A 17,547-nucleotide genomic window follows, 5' to 3' on the forward strand; every position below is an offset into this window, starting at 1 on the left:
CCTGAGAGTGCACCAGTAGAAATAATTGCAGTAGTCACTTTGATGGTTACATTGTCCTCATTAGGACTTGTCTCAGTCCTACAATTGGTCATTGTTAGGGTTGGGAGGAACAACAATAAACATTTTGTGGATTTTAATATGTCCTTGACGCAGAAGACAGGCAGAGAGACAGTTGAGTTGAGAAAAAGGGATTACAGTTTTGAGGCCAACACAGAGGTTGTAATACCTTCACTACCTACTACTGCCTTTTAATATTTTACCCCCAAAAATAATTTCCATAGAACCTAATACCTAAAAAATGCTGATACTGCTCAGACCTTTGATGATCTTCCCAGAATACAAGGGGAAATGCTGTATCTATCAACAAAATGAATTCTTTTAGTTTATCTTGTAGAATCTAATTAGTTTAAGAAAAGAAATCTGGAAAATTGAATCAGGAATTTGGATTATTTAAAGTTAAAGTACATTAATTAAATGTACCTCTGTTTTGCTACGTATCTGTCTTTACATCTACTATTAATATTCATTTACATGATAAATTAATTGACAGTTTAAATCTATTTAAATATGTGATTTAAAAATATCTCAACCAAAACAAATAGCATCAGTTCCACTAGAGTTAAAAGCTGATTTTGGTTACTGCTACTCTGTTAAGCTAGCTACCTTTAGCAGATTAGCTGTTTTTTTCTTTCCTCCATAATGAGTGGCATTAGCTTATGTGTAATAACAAACTATACTGATTACCAAGATGTCTGTTCATCAATTGATATTTTTTAATTACAGATAACTACAGAAAAATCCATTTGTTTTAGTTTTAGCTACTGTTAGCTATCTAATTAGCTAGCTTCCACTTGATATGGTGCTCTTGCTTTAGTTGCGAAGTTTGCTTTTTCTCTGTGGCAAAAAGTGCTTGTTTTGCATGGTTTTTAACTATATTTTGTATTCACTTTAGTAACAAACATTAAAACTCTTAAGTCAAGGTGTTTACTCATCCATTTTTTCTTTCAATTGTTTTTTGGTCAAGGTGGACATAGTGTTAACACAACATCTTTATGTGACTTTGTAACAGTAAAAGAATTGAAGGTGCGAATTAGCCTAGGGAAAATTCTTTTACTGGTTTTCACTTCTGGGTGGCCAACAAAGAGCAGCACCATAGCGGTAACTTCCTGCGTAAATTCCTCAGGCAAACAAAGCGATGACATGGAGGGAAAATGTACACGCACATGCACAGCGTAGGAGGTGGTGCAGCAGTACTGAAGTGTCGCTGAATAAAACACACACCGAAGACACACGCACACAGGGAGCAGAGAGAGTAAGGTGCAGCCATGAAGCCAGCGAGGTGTGAATGGTTTCCTCGTGTGTCTTTTCACACCCTGTCACCTGTTCCCACTGCCACAGGTTCGCACACAACCAGCCATTTAGTACACTATCCTTTCACACAGTTGTACATCACTCCACTCTGGGAAACTTTAAAGTAAATAGTTCTTCTCCTGTTTGGTTGTTGTTTTAATGTGCTGAAAGTGCCTGCTGTCAAAATTAAATATATTTTCAATAGATTTCTTTTTCTTCTCCCCTGAAAGCAGCACATAATGTCTACTTGAACTACTAAAATGCATATTTTTTAGGAGCCTTAAACAACCTTGAGTTAACTGACTGTACTCTGCATCTTCCATCCCTCTCTTTTGTGCTTCTTTCTCCTTATCTCGCCCTCATTTCCTTCTCCTCCCAGGTCTCTGTAACTCATTGGAGAGCTGGATGATTGTCCCCAACATCAAGCAGAACCACTACACGGTACACGGCCTGCAGAGCGGCACCAAGTACATCTTTGTTGTCAAGGCCATTAACCAAGCAGGAAGCAGGAGCAGTGAACCAGGGACTCTGAAGACCAACAGTAAGCAACTGATGACTGAAACTGAACACTCCATATAGGATCGACCTTTACAGGAAAATTAATGCGTCAACATTCACATAGAAGTAGCTTATTGGGTGTCTTATGTCACATGCTCCACTTGCTGCGCTTGAGATAGTTCCGTCAGTCAATATGAAATTCAATTTAACTGAAAGTAAGTTAGCTGTTTTGAAAGGAATGTTGCCCGTTATTGATCTCAGTGCATCGCTACTTCAAAATTAAATTTTTCATTTTCTTCCTTCTCCTCTCCCAGGCCAGCCATTCAAGCTGGACCCCAAATCTGCTCACAAGAAGCTGAAGGTGTCCCATGATAACCTGACGGTGGAGCGGGACGAAACCACATCCAAGAAAGGCCACAACCAGGAGCGGTTTACCAGCCAGAGCAGCTATGGTGTGGTGGGAAATGTCTTCATCGACAGCGGGCGTCACTACTGGGAGGCTCTGATTGGAGGGAGCACATGGTGAGTCATAATTTAGGGAATCTGTTTAATTAAAAGTTCAAAATTTGTGGTTTTCACTGGTGGATAACAGAGCCTTCCACCCCTCCCCAGGTACGCTGTGGGTATAGCCTACAAATCAGCCCCCAAGCATGAGTGGATCGGCAAGAACTCCGCCTCCTGGGTGCTCTGCCGCTGCAACAACTCTTGGGTGGTTCGCCACAACAGCAAGGAGCTGGCCATCGAGCCTTCGCCCCACCTGCGGCGTGTCGGGGTCCTGTTGGACTACGACGCCGGATACGTGACCTTCTACGATGCCGTGGGTTCCCAGCACCTGCACACATTTCACGTCTCCTTCATCCAGCCTGTGTGTCCTGTGTTTAACGTGTGGAATAAGTGTTTGACGGTTCTCACTGGTCTACCCATCCCCGACCATCTAGAGGGACCGGAATCCCAAAACTGAAAGCTACAGACAGACACGAATAAATCAGCATAAACTGGCCCCTTTATCTTAAAGCTGCACTGGGCAAGATTTCTGAAAATTCACTAAGATCTGCTGAATTTGCCCAAATTAAATTCTGCTCACATGCACTGTTGCACTCCCAGAGGCAGTGACAAAACAATATGTGAAATATAAACTGTCTCCCAACCAGCAGCTAGCTGGCACTTGGTCCTAAAAGGCTGGACTTACCAGTAGCTGGTCATTTCTTCTTTTCCCATTTGGTTTTCTTTGGTACGTACTGCTACAGACCAGCTGTTTTGGTGAAATGAGCTTGTGAGTAAACTAAAGTCATCACTTTCTCTATCAAAATAATTCAAACACTTGCTACTATTAGTGCAAAGTGACCTAGTGCAGCTTTAATGTGCAAAGACAAAAGGAAGAAATTCCTGAGCTGTTGTTTCATCAAGCTTCTCAAAAGTGATTAGCAATTGTTTATTATGATTTCTAAAAGCAAATATGATGCTGGTTCATGTTGTATTTGATTCAAAAAGACTTAATGTAAACCTATTCTAGATGGATGGCAGTAAGCTGGAGTCAGTGCAGAGGAAACCAGAAACAAATGGACCTTGTTGGACCAGAAATTCCTACTCTAAGGCACTTTGGGCTACGATGGGCATATTTGTACCACGGCAACTAGGAAACAAGCCACAAATCAATTTCTATATATTTTTTACACCATCTTAACAGATATAGCACTTTTAAAATCCTTCAAAGTTCACACACTGCATATACACACACACACACACACACACACACACACACACACACACACACACACACACACACACACACACACACACACACAAAACATGAATGCATTCGCATATACCACCCCTACTTTAATTAATCACGGTTGCTGAAAGAGCAGAGTAACAGGTGTATATTTCGTGAATTCATAGGCATTCCCCCTAACCGTTCCCTCGTTCATTAAAAAGGAACCAAAGTAGCCATTGCTGTCTGTTCAGATGTGTTCACATAAAATTTTACCCTAAATAAATGCTGAATTATTTTTAAAAGTGACAGAGAGGAAATAGCATTATGGTAATATTAAAAGCAAAGTATTCCTTTAAATGTAGACCTTGTTTTTGCACATTGTTTATACTTTATTCATGGTTTTGTAGCCTAACAGTTTCATTCATTTTGGTGCAATTAACATGCATTTATATGGGAAAAGTGTTGTGTTCTGTTTGACTTATTGTGTTAATTTCCTTTTTTGGCAGCCAGACAAGTCCTGCCATTATGATTTTATGTGATACATAATATGTTGTGTAAGAGTTGTAACCCCAGGTTATTATTGGAGCTAAGGGGTAAAATGCACAATTGGGAGTAATTTTTTTTCTTACTTTTCTCTAAAACAAGCTGTTCAGTGAGAAATATTTGTGCTGGTGTGCTAATACTCTAGAACCAGATTAGCATTTAAGTGTCTTCCCATTATATCTTATAAAAATTTTCAATTTTACGTCATTTTCACACTGAGGTCTTATCTCATCAAATCCACATGCAGCATATTGTTTGAAGATAATAAAAGTTCTGTTACTCTCTATAATAACACACCTTTTTCACTTAAGACAACACAGCCATATACATGGGGATCTCCTTGGACTTACTGCATAAAGATGATATCAGTAACGTGCACTCACTCTTTACTTCAGTCATGGGCTGAATCCGATTTTGAATTTCCTTCATTCCTTGCAATTTAAAAAGGACAAAAAGGCTCAAATGAGATTCAGCCACTGATACTCACAGGTCTAGGCCCTTACAGCGAAACCTCCCAAAGGGACATTGTCGATTCTAAATCCTATAAATCTGTTTTCTTGTATATGTAATAATGTTTCAAAGGTGACAAAAATGGAGCTCCTCAGTGTAAATACGATTTGGTTGTATTTCTCAATGTTGCGTTGTTTCAATAACCAGGACACTTAAAAATATGGAGGACAAATAAAAATCTATTCTTTAATTCTGTGTTCCCTTGGCAACAAATTGAGCTGTATGTTTAATTGTATCTGATACAGATATATATAGTGCTTAATTAATGTTTCCATTTGAACTTGATGACCCCGGTGTATATTCTGTCTCTGTGGACAGTTTTATGGAAAACAGGATATGAGTGCTTGCATCACTGTCGTCTGAGATAAGTCTATGACAAGGTTAAAAATAAATGTTCCTTTTCACATTAAAGTGTGCTTTTTTTTTTTCCTAGAGTGAAGTAATATAGCGGCGTGAGAATGTCAAGTGCTTTTCTGATAAAGTAGGATGGAGTGAAATGCCAGGAGCCATTTCACTCTTTCTGGGTGACATACAAACAAAGATCACATTTTCAGGAAACTGAAGCAATACCAAATTCAATAAGTTTAGGCTATGGCATTCTGCTCTGTGTAAAGTTACTCTTTCCCTTCAAGAAAACAATGCACTCATTGCCATAAGCATGAATATGTTCTTCTTCTCAAGCTTTCCCAGTTAAAAAGCCAAATTTAGGTCAGACTGTCAGTCATTTAAAGCTTCTATAACCAGTATTTTTACAACAGCAATTAGATCACATGAAATCTTTCAGCTCATTGTTGTGGTTTTTTTCTGGCCTTCAACTTTACTGCTTTGGTTCAGTCTCACTACTCTCGCAGTGTCGTTTTCGGCCACACCAGGCATCTGTTCTCAGCAATAAAGCTCTAAATACCCACTGTATACTGCCTGCTCAGCACCAAAATGGAAGACAGAAAAAAGTAAGTGATTTTTGCGTTTAGCAGCTTAAGAATCAGACATTTCACTCAACAGCTGGACGAAAAACAGAGTAAAAGAAGAGTGAATACTGGACTTAGCTATTTGCCAGCTGAACAGAAACACAATTTCAAATGAATGATAATGTTGTTCCGTATTACCTGGATGTGTAAATAGGCCACTGTTTGCTAACTATTTGACATATTAGCTTTATTAGGCAATAATATGTCAGAGTTGTGTTTACAGCTTGTTTCTACTGCACGCGAGTGGCCAAAAATTGGTTATTATAGCTTTAACTTGTCAGAACAAACAGAAATCTTGCTCAGCCTCATATCGCCAGAATCAGTTATCTTTGACCATTAGGAAAAAAGCATATCTGGAGATAATTTTTGGAAATTTTGGTTGTGGATTGCGCTGAAATCTGCCTTTGAACTAGCGAAAACATGTCGAGAGGCTTCCCTTCTGATTCCTTACATATTTGAATCATGTTGTTCAGCCTTTCCCCATCCAATTTTTAGCCAAAATCCATCATGTTTTTTTCCAGACATATACTACCAGCCTCTGGATATCGATGGCCCTCTGAAGGCCAGTGGTTCCCCGAGGTTTTTGGCAGGTGACAACTTTAAAGTGCTGCTATGTACACTTACAACTCCTCACCACAAGTTGTCTCTGTCTACATTTGTGAGCAGTTTAATCAAACAGTGATTCTCTGTTCTCAGGGTGCTTTATCTCAAGAACGTAAAAATATCCAGTCATTCAAAAAACACAAAGCTTAATTTTGTGTAGCAGAGATTTATCGTGCAACCCCCACATGAGCTCCTGACCCCTCATGAATTTCTTGTGGAAGAGGAAGTTGTTGAGTTTATCATGTGAACTTCCTGCGGACATCGGGGGCTCTTCCTGGTCTTCCAGAGGCAATTGTTCTTCGACGCCAGGGTTCAGTTGGATTTGCGACGCTGAACAGCTACTGTAGCTTCGGCTGAGGATCTGTGTGTGTCGTTCACACGGTTCACCGGTGTGAGCGGGCAAAAACTAGTTTACCCAGCACGCCGTTGAGCAAACAATAAAAAGGAGACAAAGGCAATTTACAGGTCATCACCCCGCAAATAATGGGAAAGGTCTGTGCTTGTTTGTCTGTAATTCAACCTGTAATACAGAGGATAATATGAAGAATAGCATGGGTGGACTTCTCTCCGTTGTTGTCAGATGCAGTAATTAGTGCTACTTTCTAAACTGCTGCTCAATGAAATAGACAATATGATTATGAATAACTTTCACCCGGAGGCAGTGACAAAACACTGAGTGAAATATAAACTGTCTCCTAAACAGCAGCTCTTGAGCTATTTGTACAAAAAAGAAAAAAGAAAAAAAACAAAAAAACTGGACTCACCAGTGTCAGATATAGCACTTTCAAAGTCCCTTAGGCTACACACACACACAACATTATAACATATAGACCTACCACCCCGTTAATCAATCATGGTTGCTGGAAAGAGCAGAGTAACAGGGGGCGTATTTTGTAAGTTCAGTGGCATCGCCCCTATCCTACAGCTCTGCTTACATGGTGTTGAATCGTGCGTAGGAATCCAAACTCAGATAAGCAATCTGGGTTACCGACGGACCATAATTAGTAGAACGCGCCATAACAACCAGTTTTAGGGTGTTACATCCATGACACATTTTATACCCATTGCATATTAAAATATATAGAATCATAATTCACAGTATGAGGCCATCTGTGCTTCTGTGCATAAATTGTCGTGGATGTCCATAGAGGGCAATTAGCTTCTAAAAACATATATTCCATGGGGTCTGTAATTAGGTTATTCTGGTCCCCTACTTGACATAATATAATTAATTCATTGTTAGTTTATTGGACTTAAACTATGCCTTGAGATTTTCAGAAGTCACTGTCAAGCAGTTGCATTTACTCTTTGAAAAATAAAAATTAGTGGCCATAATTTCTGACCTTTTCCTCCAATTTAATAAAAAATTTAGGCCAATTTCATCAGTTAAATGTGCTTCCTGACCCTCTCGTGTTTTCATCCGAGACTTTGTGTGACATTTCAAACAAACAATCGATACAGTAACTTAATGCGATTTTGCTGCTTGGCTAAAATGTAGCGCAAAGGTTGAGGACCAACTATTTTATTAACCTTTATCAAGGGAAGGATTTGCTGAGTGTGTGTGTCTGTTGTTATTCTACACGTACAACGATATTCACACTTGAGAACTGGTGTGAAGAACCGGCAGCTTAAACAGTTCAGGCCTTTTTTTCGCCTCAAGGGCACCTTGAATGTACTTTAGCAAGAAGCAGAGACTGGTAGTCATTCAATTTTTCCCCATGGGCCTTGGGATTTGAACCACTGACCTCCTTCACAAAACCACTTCTCGCTGCTTTAGGCAAACATTGTCCCACTTATGTACAGATCATCAGGACAGAGCTGGTTCAGTGTGCTGCGGCTTGTCCTCCTACCACTGCAACTGCCCTTGTATGGGCAGTCTTGAGGCTCTGCAGTCCCCAGAGGATTTTTACAGCCAAGCCACAGCATAGAACGAGAGACGAGGCTCCAAAAGACACAGCCTCTGCTCTCCTGAGGGACCCGTGCATTTACTCCATAGGCTCTAGCCATTCTAATGTGTGTGTGTGTGTGTGTGGTACGTGAACTCGGGCATGTATCAGTGGCTACTTGCTGGTGACAAGTTGCCATTTCAAGCAAACAGGGAATGGCAGTAATATGAGACAAGAGCAGAGAAGCAATAATGGCAACTCCCCCGGGAGTAGATCCGGAAGATGGGACAGACTTTGTAAAGAAGCACTGTAACACCAAAGACAAAATAAAGCTGAGTCCGACTGTTGTGTTACTGGGTCCAAATCATCTGTTTTATAAGAAAAATGCTGCACGTGTTTGAAAACATCAGATTTGTGCATGTGAAATTCTAATGAGCCATTATACACCACATTCAAGCCTCCACAGGGTAAGAAATAACTGGGAAGTTTAATTATGTGGTGTAAGACATTTTATTATTACAAAACTTTTTTTGTAAGCTAAATAAATAATGTCTTGCTTGTTATGCATATGTTATGTACATGCATATTTATGGTGGCTAAGAAAAAGCCTATGTTGTCTTCTAGCAAAGTGAAATCAATCCTCTAAATGTCCAGCAGATGTCACTGTTAGGATTTAAGAAAATAAGCATACAAGCCCCATACAGACATGTCATTGGATTATGGACAGTAATTGTTCACGCCTCTGGTCTACCTTTTTCCATTTATCACATCATATCTCATCTCATCATATAACTTTATTGCACTTCAATGAGAAAATCCATGAATGAAATGTGGGCAGTCCTCGTACACAAGTGTCAATAACACGTTTGGATCTCCTTCGAGCATTTTCTGAATCCTCTAAGTCACTATCTATTAAATTCACAATTTGGTAGGTTTTTTGGAAGACCATTACTCACAAGTCACTGCATTATTAGAGACCATAGCTGTGTCTATTTTAGGGCACGGGCACGGAAATGTGCTAAAATAAGTCATAAGGCTCGACGGTCATAATGTTCCATGAGTGTTTTGAAGAGAGTAATATGCAATCAGGAGCTTGTCAGTCATCCTCTTTATTTGTAAAGGGGATTCAGTTAACAGACTGAGTGTGTTAGTGTTTCTGTGTTGACCTCAACCCTGACTATATACAAAAAATGGGCAAAGGTCGTGCTGGAAAAGGAAACCTCCCAAAGTTTATTGTGAAAGTGTGAGTCAGAAACACTCTAATTGATACAGAAACAGAGCAGCAGGTCTTGGGGTCAGTAAAATCTGAAGATTTTTTCCCTCCTCACCTAAAATAAAAATTTGTTTTTCAGTCTAAATAAATAATGTCTTGCTTGTTATGCATATGTTATGTACATGCATATTTATGGTGGCTAAGAAAAAGCCTATGTTGTCTTCTAGCAAAGTGAAATCAATCCTCTAAATGTCCAGCAGATGTCACTGTTAGGATTTAAGAAAATAAGCATACAAGCCCCATACAGACATGTCATTGGATTATGGACAGTAATTGTTCACGCCTCTGGTCTACCTTTTTCCATTTATCACATCATATCTCATCTCATCATATAACTTTATTGCACTTCAATGAGAAAATCCATGAATGAAATGTGGGCAGTCCTCGTACACAAGTGTCAATAACACGTTTGGATCTTCTTCGAGCATTTTCTGAATCCTCTAAGTCACTATCTATTAAATTCACAATTTGGTAGGTTTTTTGGAAGACCATTACTCACAAGTCACTGCATTATTAGAGACCATAGCTGTGTCTATTTTAGGGCACGGGCACGGAAATGTGCTAAAATAAGTCATAAGGCTCGACGGTCATAATGTTCCATGAGTGTTTTGAAGAGAGTAATATGCAATCAGGAGCTTGTCAGTCATCCTCTTTATTTGTAAAGGGGATTCAGTTGGCAGACTGAGTGTGTTAGTGTTTCTGTGTTGACCTCAACCCTGACTATATACAAAAAATGGGCAAAGGTCGTGCTGGAAAAGGAAACCTCCCAAAGTTTATTGTGAAAGTGTGAGTCAGAAACACTCTAATTGATACAGAAACAGAGCAGCAGGTCTTGGGGGTCAGTAAAATCTGAAGATTTTTTTCCCCTCCTCACCTAAAATAAAAATTTGTTTTTCAGTCTAAATAAATAATGTCTGCGGCTTTGCTTTTGCTTGTAAAGGTCACGGACACTATGGGGCTGTAAAAGAAATACCTGCCTCAAATCTGAAGAAGACAGCTCAAAATATAAAGTGGTTTTTTTTTCCCCAGAAAAAAAATCCATACTCCTTTTTGTACACAGAATGTGCATACACTACAAACTAAGAGCATGCGGTAGAGTCATAGCTATCATAATAACTGTCTCAGAAAAGTGAGGAACTCCATCACAATAAGGCCTAACAAGGTCTCACCTGTGCCAGCTGCTGGTATGTGAAGAAGCATTCTAAACCAGTCAGTCAACGAGAAAAAAACAAAAAAACAAAAAAAAACAAAACAAAACAGAACACACACACACACACACACACACACACACACACACACACACACACACACACACACACACACACACACACACACACACACACACACACACACACACACAAGAAGCACATTTCCATTGTCAAAAAGAATACTGCCTTACTGAATCCATACCACTTCAGGAGATGCCGCTCTGTGGTGTATTGTGGTGCCATTTATCCTAAGGAGATCATTTGACTATCATAGTATCATTAAACATTACATGTTGATTACATGTGATTTTTCCCACTATTTGGGAAAAATCACACCCATCCTGACAAATTAATTGCTAGTGTGATGGTAAAATTACTATTATTGGAAAGTTATTACCTATTGTGGCTGACAAGTTTCAGGTCCATCATTAGCAGCAAGGTAGAGAGAGGTTCGGTCAGCTACAGGTCTCTCAATGGGACTCTTATTGTCTGACAGTGTATGGAAGATGATATGGTCTTGTGTCTGCCGTTTTGCAGAGATTTACCACTGAGGACAGTCAACCATCTGTTTTGATATGATACTGCCAAACGGTTCCAGCTTCCGGTCGGGCTTCTTGACAACCACCAGAGCTGTGGAGTTTGCTGCCAGCAAGAACTTGGCTGGTGTCCGTGAAGGCCAGTTTGCTGGTGTTAGTACTGGTGCTTCAGGGTTTGGTCGGGGTCGAGACAGGCCCTCTTCACTTGGCTTAAGTACATCTGGGAGGATGCTGCAAGGCTTCTGGCTGCTAGCTGAGCCTCGCCGGTGATGAAGTGGGGTAGCTAAAGGGGCTCCAAGGGTGTTTGGCCAGGTATACCTACCGATGACCTTGGGAAATTCGTCCAAAAGGGCCAAGAGCTCGTTGCCTGGAGTTGATTTAGAAAACTAAAAAGAGGGTAGTCCACTTCTTTAGCCTGTAATCAGCCTTTCTAAAGTCTGTACTAATTGCAGGCCAGCTGTTGGGGGATTTAGAAGTAGCAGGTATTCCACTGTTGCCTGTTCATCCTGGCTTTCAGCACCACTAGGCCATTTAATGCAATTCTTCTAACAACAACTTTGTGTTCCCCTTTCAAGCAAGAAGCTCATGACTTAACAACAACTGTACCAATTCTGTGGCTGACTCCCCACTCACTGCAGCTTTGGAGTATTTCCAAGCTCGCCATCCCCTAGAAGGAGTGCAGACAGATCTACGGTCATTAATGAGAGTCAGCGTCTTGTTAGGACTCCACTTACTTCTTGCTACTTCCTTAATTAAGCTCAAATGTACCCCCGCATATCAAAACCTATTTTGGATCTTTTGATATTTGAAATAGGACCCCCATTTCTTCTTTATTGCATTTGATCTTGATCAGAGACCTGTTTTGTACGCTCCAGCCTTGAATTCTAACCTGGGGCTCCAGGCAAAGCACCAAAGGCTTTTGTGATGAACAGGTTCGTCTATTGATCAGACAAGGCCTGGGGAACAATTAAGGCCAAAGGAAGGAGTGATCACTTTACTAATGACAGGGTTTCTGGAAACTTTTGCTAGGAAGTAGAAAGTTGAACTCCCAGTCCTCGCAGTACAGAATTTATCGTTAAAAAACAATAATGAGAATTAAACTCAAATCTGTGTGACCCTGATTTTGAGTATAAGAAATTACACCTTAAACTGTTTGAATTTCGACTGATCTTGGCCTCTCCAACTGTACTTAATGTCTTAACACTCATGTGTTTCTTTTTCTATGTCTGTCTTTCTTGCTTCCAATTTCCCTTCATCCTCTTTCTTTTATGATAATACATCTTTCTCAGCACTTTTTTGTTTTTCTCGATTTCTCCTCCTAAAACTCACTCACACACACACACTGCGTTCTCTCCCACCTTCTCAATAACTCACTCAATCACTCTTTGATAGTCTAGCAATTTTATCCAGACAGCCAGTCAAGAATCCAATTAGTTTGCACCTCTCAATCATAAAATCTTCAGTCAGGTTGAAACAAACTTGGACAGACATGCTTTTACCGCCTCGCTGCCTAATTAAGAGATGATAATTTATTGCACTGAAAATGGGCGAGAGCTTTTGTGCACTCAAGTAATTGGAAAAAAATATATAAGGGAGACAAGAGAGGGGAGCAACCAAGCGACGAGAAATGATAAAGGCATGAATTAAAGGGTAGCAGACACGGGCAGGGTGTTAGTTAGGTGTTTGAGCCATTTCTGCTCATTTCTCCCTTGACTAAATCCAAATTAAGAGTTGGACATTTTTCTAAAGGTGTCAAACTCGAGTCGTCTAAGGACTCAGGTGTGTTTCATTTCTGTTTTTAAAATTCAAGGGAGCGTGGCTTGTATCAGCAACACTTTGCCTTTCATTTTTATAAGGAAATTACTAGGGCGGGTCTCTGACCCAGGAAGGTAGAAGAACAAACAAAGCTCTACTTCCTTGTGTGTAATTGTTTACGTGTTCTTGTACTTTTGTTCTCGTCAGTAACAAACTCAGTTTTAAACGTTTGGAGTCGCAGTGTTTCTGAGACGTGAGTGGATTTTGTTTCATCCTCAGTGTAGGATTAATGTTTCACATTACAGTTAATTAGGATTAGATGAAAACACCGCCATTTGACAATGTTTCTTTATTACAGCATCATCCATATATAACGCAAATTCTTCCTTAACAATTAGAATGAAACGTTTGGTTAAAATTTCAAAATATTATCCACTTTACACCTGCTCAAGACATCTTGAGAAACTCAGGTGGCAAATAGAAAAAATGAAGAAAAAAAAGAAAGCAGGAGAACTTTAGATTGACAGTATGCAGCGCACGCTTCATTCCATGAGCTGACACCAACATTTCAGCAGGAGCGTGCAACAGGTTGTTCTCCTCAGAGCGTAAAGGTAAGGGTAATCAAGAGGTAAAGGAGCTTGAATAAAGATACACTGAAGAAAAAGATTAAGCAAGCCAGATTTTTAAATCCTCCAACTTTGCAACGTTAGGAATACAATATTTATCATATACTTCCCCACTATTAAAAAAGGTAGGATTATCAGAAAAAACCAACACGATAAATGGGAAAAATGTAGCAGAGTTGGGGACGAATTTCGACTTTAACATTAAGATGAAGACCTAAGCCAGGTGTAAATGCAATCTGTCCTGTCGGTGACTTCCTAGGAAAAAAATCTGCTCAAAGTGTTGAGAGGCTGCCTGGCTCTTCCTCCCTCACAGACAACCCCCATCTTCAACAAAAGAATATAGGTGGAGCCCGCACGGCAGCATTCTTTCCCTCCATCTGCGACGCATCGTATTTTTTGCCCGCTTATGTACCTACTAGAGCTGTCCCTTTTTCTCCAGTTTGAACGTGAGCATAAATTTTGAATTTAAAACTTTCGTTAATAAGTGCATTTGGACCGCTTGAAGTAGTTTACCTTGTGGTCCAGCAGAGGGCTCTCTTAACACTCACAGTCAGCTTGACCTATTCCATGATATATGGATTACGTTTGAAATAATTCAGAAAAACTTAGGCGCAAATTCAATGTAGTCTGACCTTAATATGCATATTACAGTATTAATAGCAGGTGTAGATGCAAAAACCCATGATCTTTATCCAGGTAACACGTTAATACAGGTTGTATTAACGATTGTGCTGGAATCAGGTAGTTATGGTTTGAGTAAGGACTCAAATTACTTCAGTGACTTAGCATTCACTTCCATTAAGTTGTGGGACTCACAAGAAAAGATTAAAAAGAAAAAATAATATTCAAAATAGATGCATCCGAGGCTGAGATAACCTGACTTTAAGTCCCCATTATGGGTCCATAATAGGTATTCCAAAAACATTGGATCCTACATTTCCTATAATGTATCTTTTTGAAGTCTCAAGACCCATCGGAAATAATCCAGATGACAACATCAGGGTTATATTTTAGAAAGTTCCTTTCCTTTCCTGAGCCAAGAAGATAGTCTGCAGTTGATTCCACAGGTTGAGTATTTACTCCTCATGAAAAGCAAAAAGTAAACTCAAACTTGTGTGGAAAATCCCCTTTCAGTTTATGAAGAAGGAATAAAGAGGGGCCCGTGGGGAAGACCTCATTAGGACTGAAGTGTAATTCTCGTGTGGGTGCCCATGAAGGAGAGAAGGTGAGAAGTGGGAAAATGCGAATTCGGTCAGTTTAAGCGAGCAAGAAGAAGGGAGTATGAGGGAGATTAGGTGAGAGGAAGATGCACATTCGTATATGTGCACATTTGTGCCAGTGTGCATGTGTGCGCGTGCACCCTAATGGCAGCGTGTGTTCTTGCCTGAGTGCATTTGCACAGAGGAGAACGGATATGACAGGCCTGTCTGTTGTCTCCTCAGAATAATTGCTTATGGATTACCTGAGGTGAGTCCCACTGGAGATACTTAGAAATGACACTCCCAGGTGACTCCTTGAATCGTGTTCATATCCGGTTCTGAGCGAGAGTTTGATTTCGCTTTGCCCGATGTGTGCGCATCCTCGTACGTGTCCCTGTGTGTGTATGCGCGTCTGTGCTTGTGTGCGAGCGTTTGCAGATCCGAGGGGATACGTTGTCTCTTTCATCTTCCTGACTCACACATAAGTAATTCCAAAGATGTGGCAGCTATTTATTACACACACACACACACACACACACACACACACACACACACACACACACACACCAAAAACATACTTTCTCCAAATCCATCATCTGTGACTCAGCTAAATTCCACCCGGCAACAGTCTTAATCGCAGGAATCTTTTGCTGCTGATTGTGTCGACATCCAGGATATCCAGGTGGTGTGAGTGCTCCATCAATCCACAACCACTTCAGCACCACTCCACTGACACAGACCCTTTCTACACGTACCAGTGTGCGTTACGCAGTAGGTTTTCAGCTCTGAAACCCTCAAGGTTTGGGGCATCATCAGGGGTGACCCCTGAACGAGACGGGAGGGCCAAACGCTGAGCAGGGACCCTTGAAAATGGCTGTGATTACAGATATTTGAGAAGCGTCGTGTCATTGTCAAGGGGCCCAGAATTTCTAGCTCAAGCGACGCGAGTTTGAGGATGTGAATGTTTACATGGCTGTCAGAGTGAACCCCTTTCAAATCTGTCTACTAATTACAAATGTATCTGCCTGGCTGATAAATATACACATAAAGAGCTATTACATTCACCATTAAAATTCACAGACACCAAACAATGGCTGCCCTTCAGCAGATTCTGGGAGATATAATGCAATATAATCCATCAATATAATAATGACATTGTACATGCTTGTCATTTTTCTGTGTGACTGAAATACTCTTCAGAGGCTTCCCAAGCCGTACCCCTCTGTAGTGAAAAGAAAACTAGCCAAACTCTTTCTTTAGGCTCCCTCTTCTTCAAACCATTGGTGTTAGCTTTGGGCACACAATTAATTCTTTATAATACAGTCCCATTAGGCCAGGAGAAATCTGTAACACACACACGCGCACGCACACACACACACACAACACAGGAAAGGAGAAAATTCCACTCAAGGTATGGATTATAGCATCTCTCTCGTACTTTTGCTTTTACTGCGCAACTTTCTCTGTGCTAATCACAGGCGTCATTTACGGTCAGTGGAAGGAAAAAAAAAAAAAAGAAAATGTCCAAAACACAGAAACAAAAGTTGCTGCAATTATCTCAGTCGGCGATAAGCTTATTTTCTGATTGATAGCAAATTAGGATTTCAAACGCTGACTGTTACTGCCATCAAGAATTGCTCCCCGGGAGGGTTTTCAATATCCCCATGCACAGAGTACAGAGTGTAGAGGTCAGTTTACTGATTCAAACAACATTTTTGCAATAATGACAAAGAAAAAAAAGAAATCGTACTTTGTATGAAAGTGGAAAGTGGAGGTCCTTTTTCGCTGGAACATTTATTGATTTGATAGTGAAATATGTCCTCTTGCAAGTACCGTCCTTATAATTGACTGCACTTATATAAATGCCCCTCAACGGCAAGGTGAGATAGGGAAGTGAATGATAAAGTGTAATTCTTCAGTGAGGTTGTCCCTGAGTTCACACATTGTATTAAACGCCACCCCTCATTTACTTGAATATACTTGGAAGAGAAATTCAGGGCTTTCTTGGCTCACTCTCACCATTAAAAATCAGAAAGAAAGGGGGGGGGATCTGCAACAAATGGAGGAGGGTGATAAATGTTCTGCAGCAAATGTTTTTATTGTCACGTAAAAGCCAGGGCACTTTGGCTGAAATCCCTTCAACGGGACAGAAAATGGTTCTAAAGCACCCTTTCTAAAATTGACACATCAGTCAAAAACAACTATCAGTGAACTGATAGCAATCAGGTAAAAAGGCCACGACTTGAACTCAAGAATCATGTTGCATTTCTCAGTCTTGCTTATACACCGTTGATCCACTTTGCAGCCAACTTGTGATTACATAAAATAATTTAACCCCCCAGTGCTACAGAAGAGGAAATAACCTTATAACTATCATGTCCAATGCAAGCTGTATAATCTCCTCCTATTTTACGCTGCCCGTTATTAAGCTAAAACCAGGAAAACACAGCTGATATGAATGAAGCCGACGGTGCTCATTTCACACTGGTGGGTGTTTTTTAGACCCGGGGAGGATATTTTCGAGTAGGGTAGTTGATGGAGTTTTCAGTCGGTGAACCTGTGAACCTGTGCGCAGTGAAAGGTACAGGTAACATTCAATTACATACTTCTCCACACACCGCATGCGTTCGACCATGGTGGGACTGAAGTAGATGAGGGGTGACAGGGATAAGCTCAAAACTCAGCGGTCCTTGTAATTCTATAAGCACAGAATCACTCTGTGGTTGTGTGGTCTATGCCAACAGTGTGGGCTTCGTTTAGGTCTCATGAAACTTCTAAACCGTCTGTACCTTGCTTGAATTTTGTGAATTATTACAAATATGACGTTTAGGTGTGAAAATGCCAGCGTCTCTTTTTTTAAAATGAGAATATGAGAAAT

The 17,547-nt window shown here is 40.4% G+C and overlaps 1 protein-coding gene across 4 annotated transcripts in view; it reads left to right on the forward strand.

The window, feature by feature from the left end:
• Window positions 1–4,989, forward strand: part of LOC120798277 (E3 ubiquitin-protein ligase Midline-1-like) — a 58,133-nt gene extending 53,144 nt beyond the window's left edge. For 3 of the 4 annotated variants that reach the window (XM_040142458.1, XM_040142457.1, XM_040142456.1), the window contains exons 8-10: window positions 1,730–1,891; window positions 2,163–2,370; window positions 2,461–4,989. In XM_040142458.1, the coding sequence (XP_039998392.1) occupies window positions 1,730–1,891; window positions 2,163–2,370; window positions 2,461–2,809 (719 nt within the window). In that variant the 3' untranslated portion in view covers window positions 2,810–4,989. Of the gene's footprint in view, window positions 1–1,729; window positions 1,892–2,162; window positions 2,375–2,460 lie in introns of those variants that run through there. The other variant, XM_040142459.1, reaches the window with a different exon arrangement.
• Window positions 4,990–17,547: the final 12,558 nt, after the last annotated feature.

The sequence above is a fragment of the Xiphias gladius genome, chromosome 13 (assembly GCF_016859285.1).
Source record: "Xiphias gladius isolate SHS-SW01 ecotype Sanya breed wild chromosome 13, ASM1685928v1, whole genome shotgun sequence".
NCBI lineage: Eukaryota > Metazoa > Chordata > Actinopteri > Istiophoriformes > Xiphiidae > Xiphias > Xiphias gladius.